The sequence below is a fragment of the Tupaia chinensis genome, unplaced genomic scaffold (genome assembly GCF_000334495.1).
Source record: "Tupaia chinensis unplaced genomic scaffold, TupChi_1.0 Scaffold000045_1, whole genome shotgun sequence".
In the NCBI taxonomy this organism is placed as follows: Eukaryota; Metazoa; Chordata; class Mammalia; order Scandentia; family Tupaiidae; genus Tupaia; species Tupaia belangeri.
The window spans coordinates 3,488,690-3,498,102 of record NW_006159501.1 but is presented as its reverse complement, the minus strand read 5'-3'; the positions used below and the strand labels follow the sequence as shown (position 1 = coordinate 3,498,102).

The 9,413-nt window shown below is 40.7% G+C and overlaps 1 protein-coding gene and 1 non-coding gene across 4 annotated transcripts in view; both read right to left on the bottom strand.

Annotated features, from left to right (window-relative positions):
- Positions 1-9,413, bottom strand: part of NBAS (NBAS subunit of NRZ tethering complex) — a 423,746-nt gene that overhangs the window by 266,556 nt on the left and 147,777 nt on the right. For all 3 annotated transcript variants that reach the window (XM_014589621.2, XM_014589625.2, XM_006140811.3), the window contains 2 exons: positions 6,834-6,938; positions 5,961-6,097 (listed from right to left, as the gene is read on the bottom strand). In XM_014589621.2, the coding sequence (XP_014445107.1) occupies positions 5,961-6,097; positions 6,834-6,938 (242 nt within the window). The remainder of the gene's footprint in view (positions 1-5,960; positions 6,098-6,833; positions 6,939-9,413) is intronic.
- MIR9771N (microRNA mir-9771n) lies at positions 3,750-3,810 on the bottom strand. Its single transcript, NR_130606.1, has one exon. It is a non-coding gene; the product is annotated as a microRNA mir-9771n (primary transcript).

Sequence of the window (9,413 nt, the reverse complement as noted above, 5' to 3'; positions counted from 1 at the left end):
CTCCCTGTGAACTCCTGTGAAGGGGAACTGTGTGCGTTCTCCCCATTTTACAACCCCACCTGGGGCCAGGCACATGTAAGGTGCTCGGTAAATGCTGAGCAGGTAAGTGGGGAAAACATCCACGTCCCAACAATTCAGACTCTGTGTTCATCTGATCTAATGGTTCCCAGCGATTTGAAAATGAATACCAAGTATTCAAAAAAGAAGCCTCAAAAAAAGAAACAATTTCCGTAAATATTCCTTATCGATTCCTGACGTCCATCAGGGCAAAACTTCAAATAGGGTAAAAGCGCTCAGCCTTGACAATGGGTTACAGCAGCCGCTGAGGACACGCAGAGGAGCAGTGACAGTGCAAAGCTCTGCGAGGCTGGACGCCAGGTGGAAGACCCGGGGACATGGACATGCCAGGGGAACACCTGGGCATGCCTGTGATCCTGGCTGGCTGGAAAAGGCTGGGGAGGTCGCAGTGAGAGACCCTGTTGAAGGTGCTTGCTTTCTTTCTCTCCCGCCCCCCATTGCTCTCAAGAAAGAAACTTAAAAAACGAAAAAATGAAAAAAACAATTCAACCTTTCAGGCCACTAGTTTTGGTTTTTTGATTTGTTTTGTTTTGTTTCATTTTGTTAGAGAGAGAGATTTGCTCTAGGGCACGTGTGCTCACCAGAAAGACAATGAGAAGGCAAGTGAGAAATCATTCCCTAGGGGAATGGATGCCACAATCCCTTCTCCGTTCTTTCCCTGAAATTTTGGGCAGGCATGCACATGCGCCCAGCATCATTTTCAAACCACCAGATCCAAAACTCAAATCACGGTCAGCAATGTGGAAGTCCAGCACCTTAACCAATATACCACCTGCTGGCCCCCAGGCCACTGGAGTAATTGTAAAAAGCTAACCTGGGCTTCTTCTTTATTCACAAGTGAACAGCCTCTGCTGTACTCACCTCAGGACACACTTAAACTTTTTTTCCCTCAAATTTTGGCTATAGGGAGCATACAGTCACCAGAGAGACAGAAAGGAAAAGTGAGAAATCACCCCTCAGGAGAGATAGCCATAGTGCCACCCCTTCTCCCCCACCCTCCTCGTGGGATTTGGGGCATGAACACACAAGTGTCCAGTGTGCTGCTCAAGCTGCTGGGTCTGGGAGTCGAGCCATGGCATCAGCTGTGAGGGATCCAGTGCCTTGACTAACCTGTTTTTTAACTGGTACAAGATGATGAGTCAGACAGCAGAACAGCAGAAAGCAAGGGTCTGTGAAGTAGACATACATGGGAAGGTCTGTGACACGGACATACGTGGGAAGGTCTGTGACACGGACATACGTGGGAAGGTCTGTGACACGGACATACGTGGGAAGGTCTGTGAGTGGACATACGTGGGAAGGTCTGTGAGTGGACATACGTGGGAAGGTCTCAGTTGGTGTCTTGAAGCCTCCTGTGCCCTTTCTACACTTGTTCACTCGGGATCCTGGCGAGCTGAGGCTGGAAGTGGATCACAACATGGAGACCCTGCCATGGCACCTGTGTCTCTCTCTCTCTCCCTCTCACAGAAGAAATAAACAAACTTAAAAAAAAAAATGGTGCAAAATGGACCTACTTTATCCAGTCTGCAGGCATTTTTGAGCACGTAGTACACCAGAACCACCCTAAGCTCTTGGGAGCCAAACAAAGGAAAGGGATGGTCTCTGCCTTTAGAAGGTAGTTGGAGGTCAGGGCCAGCAGATGACATAATGATTATGTCACTCGACTCCAACATAGTTGACCACAGTTCAAGTCCTGGACCCAGTGGCTTAAAACTCATGCAAAGCATATGTGAGTGCATACCAAAAATCCTAAGAGGAGGATGGAAGAGAAAGGGTTCCAGCATGGCCATCACCCCTGGGGGTTGATGGGGTGATTTCTCGCTTTCTGTCTCTTTCTCCCTGGTGAGCGCACATGCACTATAGCAAAAATCTCTCTTAAAAAAAGGAAAAAAAAAGAAAAAAAAGACAGTAGTTGGGAGATAAAGGACTAGGTGTTAACTAAAGAAAAAGGAACAAGAGGTTAAAAGAAATAAAAACATCTAACTCTAACACAGCATAGTGTTACACTATGAGAATGAGCAAAGACCGGGACCAGCAGTTAGCGTAATGGCTATGTCGCTGGACTCCCACGTAGTCAACTGCGGTTCGAGTCCCAGACCTAGTGGCTTTAACTCACACCAGGCACATGTGCATGCGTGCCCAAGATCCCGAGAGAAGAATGGAGAAGGGATTGTGGCCATCCCCTCTGGGGGGTGATTTCTCGCTTTCTATCTCTGTCTCTCTCTCTCTCTGTCTGTCTGGCGAGCGCACATGCCCTATAGCAAAAACCTCTCCAAAAAAAAGAAAAAGAATGAGCAAAGACCTAGGAGAGCATAGGGAAAGGAGTTATCTAGGAAAGACCTCATACAAGAGGTTATGCCTCAAGCATAACTGTGATTTTACTCTGCAGTAATCTAAAATTCTTAGGCGATAGGGCCGTTACTATTAACACCATTAGTCTTTCTCACACTTTACAACTAGAGGGGAAAAATACTCAAGGTAAAAACTTTCAGGCCAGCTGGTGATGTGCTGGTTAGAGTAGCTGGATCCCACATGTCCAACTGTGCGGTTCGACTCCCAGACCTGGAGGCCTGAATAACACACCAGACCTCTGTGCATGTGTGTCAAGAATCCTGACAGAAGAACAGAGCACAAGGAATTGCAACATGGCCATCATCCTGGGGGTGACTTCTCACTTTCTCTGGTCAGTACACATCCCTAAAACAAAACTAAAACAAGAAATTTCTTGGAAAATAAAGATTAGCCAAAAAAGAAAATTCTTTTTCTCAATGTGTTTAAAAATAAATATAACTTTGGGACCAGCAGGTGGTGTAGTGGTAAGGTGCTGGACTCTCACATGGCTAACTGCAATTCAAGTCCCACACCTGGTAGCTTGAAAATCACACCCAGCGCACGTGTGTGTGCGCGTGTGTGTGTGCCCAAAACTCCAGGAAGAGAATGGAGGAGAAGGGATTATGGCATAGCCATCCCCCCAGGGGGTGATTCCTAAAAAGTGTCTGTGTATAGATACACACACACACACACACACACACACACACGTATATATAACTTAAAGTCTCATAAGAAATAAGACTCTTCAAAGATTTTCTAAGCAACATATCTCCAAACAATGACTCAAAGTAACTAAATTCTAGTTACCATCTGCTGGTCCCAATTAAACTGACTGGTGTGGCAGGCTCCATCAAGGAAGCACAGGGAATGCGAAGACAATGTAGCATTGGGCACTCTGCAACTATTCTGCAAGTCAAATGCTTAAATTTCAGGTTAAAATCAAATGTCCCCCTAAGCAATCACTAGAAGACTATAACAATACATGCATTCAAATCTAAGGAGAAATTACCTCTTAAAAAGTTAAGAGACAGTAGCCCTTTCTCTATACTAAGAAATTTCAGTAGAAAAAGTCAATTCCATTCTGAATAGATTTTCCATAGAAGCAGAGAATAACAGAATTATATTCTGAAATGCTTATAAATAGATATTTACAAAATAATTTACATTCACTATGTAGATCTGAAATAATTTGAAAATGAAAAAGGCATTTCACACTTTTTCTTCATTTTTATCAGAGAAAAAATACTTACATTTTAGCATTAAGAACAATGCAAAATAAGGACTTCCAGCATACTTTTAGAGCTTTTGGACCTACAATTCTAAATAAATACATTGGGTCATCAGGAAAGTCAGGACACATTTTCACATAGGAAAACATAGAAAAATGTGTCACGGCTTTCTCAACGACCTAATAGGTTCAAATCCTGGCTGCACGAATATAAACTTTATTAGCACACTACTAAGCCTTGGTAAATTTCAGCTTTCTGTAATAACAGAGATAATATTAAAATTATCTGGAGACCAGATATAAGTATGTCCCAAACACAAAGTAATTACTCCATAGGTATTGATCATCATCAACACCCAGGGCTACAAATATTCAGTGAAGGCAGCAAACGAGGAAATAAGACACCAAATGAGCCTCAATTTCAATAACAGCCCTTAAACCTTGTATGTTTCCAGTAGCTAAAGTCAACAACAAAGATTTCAATCAGAATTGTCATAATCCCTTACAGTGTTTACAACCTACAAGCAAATTTCATATATACCAATTCATCTATTACTAAAATTATGCAATATGCGTAAGCAAGACAGGACTGTCATTTTTTTTTTTCTTTTTAGAGAGATTTTTGCTATAGGGCATGTGCACTCGCCAGAGAGACAGCAAGTGAGAAATCACCCCCTGCAGGAATGACCATGCTGCAATCCCTTCTCCTTTCTCCTCTCTGGATTTTGGGCACGCCTGCATGCACATACGCCCAGAGTGAGTTTTAAGCCACTGGGTCTGGGACTCGCACCATAGTCGGCTTCATGGGAGTCTAGCAACATAACCATTATGCCATCTGCTGGTCCCATGACAGTCAATTTATTTTAAAGATGACTGAATCCAAATTCAGACAAAATAAATCACGCAATTAACAACTGAACCACATTTACTGGGCAGTGCATTGCACATGAAAGAGTTCACAAACGGATGTGTCTTATTGCTCCTCTGTCTTCTGCCTCTGTTTTGTAACTGACTCAACAAAGTCTGCTCTGCTCTTCTCCCTTCTCCCAGGGGCCCCGCAGGCCTCAGGCTCATGGCCTGCCCATGTCTGAGCTGTACATGGACAAAAACAGATTTTTTTGGCTTCTTCTCAAGAAATATTAAAAAGCATAGTGCACACTAGAGACAAAGTGAGTGCGGGAGGGGAAGAGTGTAGGAAATTTGGGGAGGAAATGGAGAGGTAAGACACTTGTGGGACACAGATAAGATTTATTATCTATTGACAAGGTGTGCATGGTAGTATCAACTGGGGCTGGACTGAGTGTATACCATGCTGGGTAAAGTCTCTTCACAATCTAAATGATGCATAGTGATTTAATGTATAAATAGTAATAAATAATAAATTAAAAAAGAGAAAAAAAATATTGGAAAAACTACTACTTAAAAAAAAAAAAAAAAAAAAAGAAGAGATGTTCTGGCCTCCAGGAGACCAGCAGGTGGCAATACTGAAACTTTATAATTCCACACAGGCTTCAAGCACATGTCACATACAAACCAATTATCAAACAGTCTTGAATTGCACTAAGAAGCATTAGCCTAACTAATCAGAAAATTGATATTCTGATTTCACATTTCTCTTAGAGTCTCTGGAATCCTAGGTGAAGAAAGGGTTACTTGGTTAATAACCTGAGGCCCCTGGGTTACCACCTAATGTGAGAACTGCGTTCAATGTGTAAAATACACAACTCTTTCAAACAGCTATAGTTATCCTACAACCTGTTCTTAACCAGAAAACAGTACGCATTAAGTATATATATCACTAAAATCAAGAGGAAACAAAATTAAATAAATAAATAAACTTGTGTTCATTAAGTGAAGGGTATCCTGTTAGGCTAGAAACATTTTGTCTTCAGAATCATTTAAAATAAGTTAGAGGGACCAGCAGTTAGCATAATGGCTATGTCACTGGACTCCCATGTGGTCGACCTCGGTTCAAGTCCCAGACCTGGTGGCTTAAGCTCATACCGGACGCATATGCATGCATGCCCAAGATTGGGAGAGGAGAATGGAGGAGAAGGGACTGCAGCAGCGTGGCCATCCCCCCTGGGGGGTGATTTCTCACTTTCTAGCTCTCTCTCTCTCTGTCTTTCCGGCAAGCACACACGCCCAATAGCAAAAAAAGCCTCTCAAAAAATAAATAAATAAAATAAGTTAGAAATAATTTTTCTATCAAAAGAAGCTTTAAAAGATTACATTAAAATTATTTTTAAATTTAAGTTATTCGGCATGAAACAAATAATTGTTATTTAGAAAGAAATAAAAGTCTAGTGAGGTAGTCACATACCCAGCTTCAGGCAGCAGTATGGAATATTCGTGCGGAGAAGTGGTCTCTGGGAAGTTGGAGAGGATGGCAAGGCGATGAGGAAGCAAGTCGGAGCCGTGATAAGTAAACAGGATTTCTAGAGCTTGTACATTGCTTTCCTGTACCAAAGGAAAGGAGACAAGTTTATAAGGAGAGTCTTAGCAATTAAGGAGGCATTTTGTACGACATCATTCATAAACTTAAAATTGAACAATAGAGAGGTAGGACGTTAGTGAGAAATAGATATGGCTTATTAACTGTTGATGAGGACATGTATAGTATTCTCAACTGGATTGGTCTGAGAAGTATTTCATGATGGGCAAAGTATTTTTACAAGCAAAATGAGAAATAGCGATTGACTGTTTTAAAAAATAATTAGAATAATAATAATAATGATTGGGGAAAACATAGAAAAGATATCGAATGTTGAAGTGGGGAGATTAATGTCTTTGTACTGACTGACATGCATGGCATTCCCTTTTGAAAAAGCAGTGTAATACACTGTAAAGTTATATGTAATCCAATGTAATATAAAGAAGATTATGATGATAATAAAAAATAAAAAAAAAACTTAAAATGGACTTTTATATGGTTCTGATATGAAGTGTTTTAAAATTTTCCAGAATTTTCCTAGCCCATATTATGTCTGTCAGTCTAACGCTACAAAAATGACTTGTCATTGAAACTTAGAATAAATAGAAAATTTTAAAATAAATTCTGTTTTTTACACATACTAAAGTTACAACAATAAAAAGAAATGGAATTGGAGATGCATGCAATAATATTAACTGCACAGCTCAGAGATTTATAGAGTGTTAATAATCATAATTATTTTATTTACAAAAAAGAAATTACCCGTGCATAAGTTCTTGCCGAGAGAACTATATTCTGATTTCTGAACTTCTTAAAGAATTCAGCATCATATCTCTGTTCAGATGCATGAGGCACACCTAGGATTTCCTGAGGGGAAATAAGTGATTTAATGAAAAGACTTTTAAATATTGGCCACAAGAAAATAATAACTTTTACAACTCTGCCTGCCTTAATAAAGCTAGAATGAATTAATTTCAAATATCAGCTGTTAGCTAAAGTACTACATCTGCATTCTTGCTTTTATTTTGAAAAGGATCATATTTACAAATGCTGTTAATTTAAATACAGACATAAATGAAATAGGCAGTAAAAATTAAATTGTAATAGGACAACTGAAATCAACCACCTGGTAAAAATAAATGCGCAACAGTTACACCTGGCTGTGTGTGACGAGCACCTGCCCCCTCTGTATGAGAACTTCATACTCGTTTCACTACCGCTAGTGATCTATGAAAAGTGAAGATCGAACTATTCATGCATTCAACAAATATTTACTGAGTGTCCACTATGTGGTCAGGGCACTAAGGAGAGGCACTGGTGATACGCTAAACACACACGTAAACTGTCCTCCAAGTAACATACAATCTAGTCGGGAAGGCAAACAGGAACAGGTGCCACAACTAGTTCTAAGAGGACAGGACAGGCTTCCTGGAAGTGGCCACGTGCTAAAACATTAGGCAGGAAAAGCAGTTAGCTCAGTATAACAAATGACTTACGGCTCATTTCTGCCATGTTTGATGCAGAGCCCAGAATCCCGGCACACTGCCTTTCACGTAACAACCAATATATATCTGCTGAAGTAATTTACTGAGATAGGAAAGAAAGAAGAATGAAGAGATATGGAGGAGCTGAGGGAGGAGGGCTGGAGCACTATGAAGTCTCCTCGTAGCCACGTTGAGTTTGGAACTGAAGAACATGTAAAAAGAGCTACCCAGTTATCAGGCAGACATACAGGTCAGGAATTTTGCACCAAGATTTAAGTCAGAGATAAACGATGTAGAGTTATTAAAGCAGAAAGAGCATGATTCCAAGAGAGATGAAGTAGAATCAGTTGAAAGGAGCCTTGAGGAGCAACATCATGTAAAGGATGAGTGAGAAAAGGGAATCTGCACCTGAGAAGTAGTGGAAGGAACAGTCAGAGAAGAGAGGGAAAAGCAATTTAATGTACACTCGTGGAAACCAAGTAAGAACGCACACTCTCTGTTCCTTGGCTCCTTCATCATTGCCGCTATTCATCTCAGTAAGACATTCCTGACCAAACCCTGGACCTCCATCTCACCAAAAGGCACTCTCAGGGACATCGTGGGGGCGAGCACCCAACACTGTGCCACTGGCTTCACTCTTCCTACTCACCTCCCAGCTGGCATCCCCATAATTCCTCATCCTGGCAGCTCAAACCCGACTATGACCTTTGGACACAAGCTATCAAATCATAGGAGAAATATAATGAAACCACACTGACAATTCCCATTTTTATTTCAAGTTTCTCATTTACTTTCAACCTTGTCTGGATTCTATAATAATTTAAACCAACTGTTGGGACCAGAAGTTGGCATAATGGCTATGTCGCTGGACTCCCATGTAGTCAACTGTGGTTCGAGTGCCAGACTCTGTGGCTTAAACTCACGCTGAGTATGTGTGTGTGTGTGTGCCCAAGATCCTGAGAGGAGAATGGAGAAGGGATTCCGGTAGCCACATTGCCCCGGGGGGGTGATTTCTCACTGTCTGTCTGTCTCTATCACTCTGGCAAGCACATGAACTCTATAGCACACCTCAAAAAAAAAAAAAAGTAAATAAACAAACTGTTAAAATAAATAAATAAATAACTGCATTTGTGAGGCTCCAGGGAAATCTAAACATGAAATAGGAATCAGAGGTCATTAGGGAATTACTACAAATTTTATTAGAAATAATAATATCATTGTGGGGACCAGGAGATGGTGGAGTAATGGTTATGTCACTAGACTCCCACTCCTGGGCCTGAAGGCTTGAAACTCACGCAGGACACATGTGTATACATGCCCAAAATCCCGAGAGGAGAATGGAGAAAAAGGGATGGTGGCACAGCCATTCCCGTGGGGAGTGATTTCTCGCTTTCTTTCTGTCTCTCTCCATTTCTCTGGTGAGCACACTACCCTATAGCAAAAATTTCTCCAAATAAATAAGTAAATAAAAAGCATCATTGTGGTTATGTGTTTTAAGTCCTTATCAATTAGAGATTAAGTATTTAAGTACTTATGGGTAAAATAATAAGGCATCTATCTAGGATATGCTTTTAAAATTCCTAAGTGAAAAAGACAAGAGTAGCAAAGTGAAGAATAGAAGGTATTATACAAGATTGGCGAGTACAAATGGTTGAAGCTGAGTCATGAGTATGTCAGACTTCATCATACTATTCCCTATACATTTACAAATGTTGGAAAGTTTTTATAATTAAAAGCCAAAAACGGATAAACTCAAGATGACTAAATTCAAGTACATATGCTATGCTGTCTCTCAATGCTATGTTTCCCTAAGAAGCTGTCTCCTGGTTTCTTTCAGTAACTTTCTTTACAATCCTTT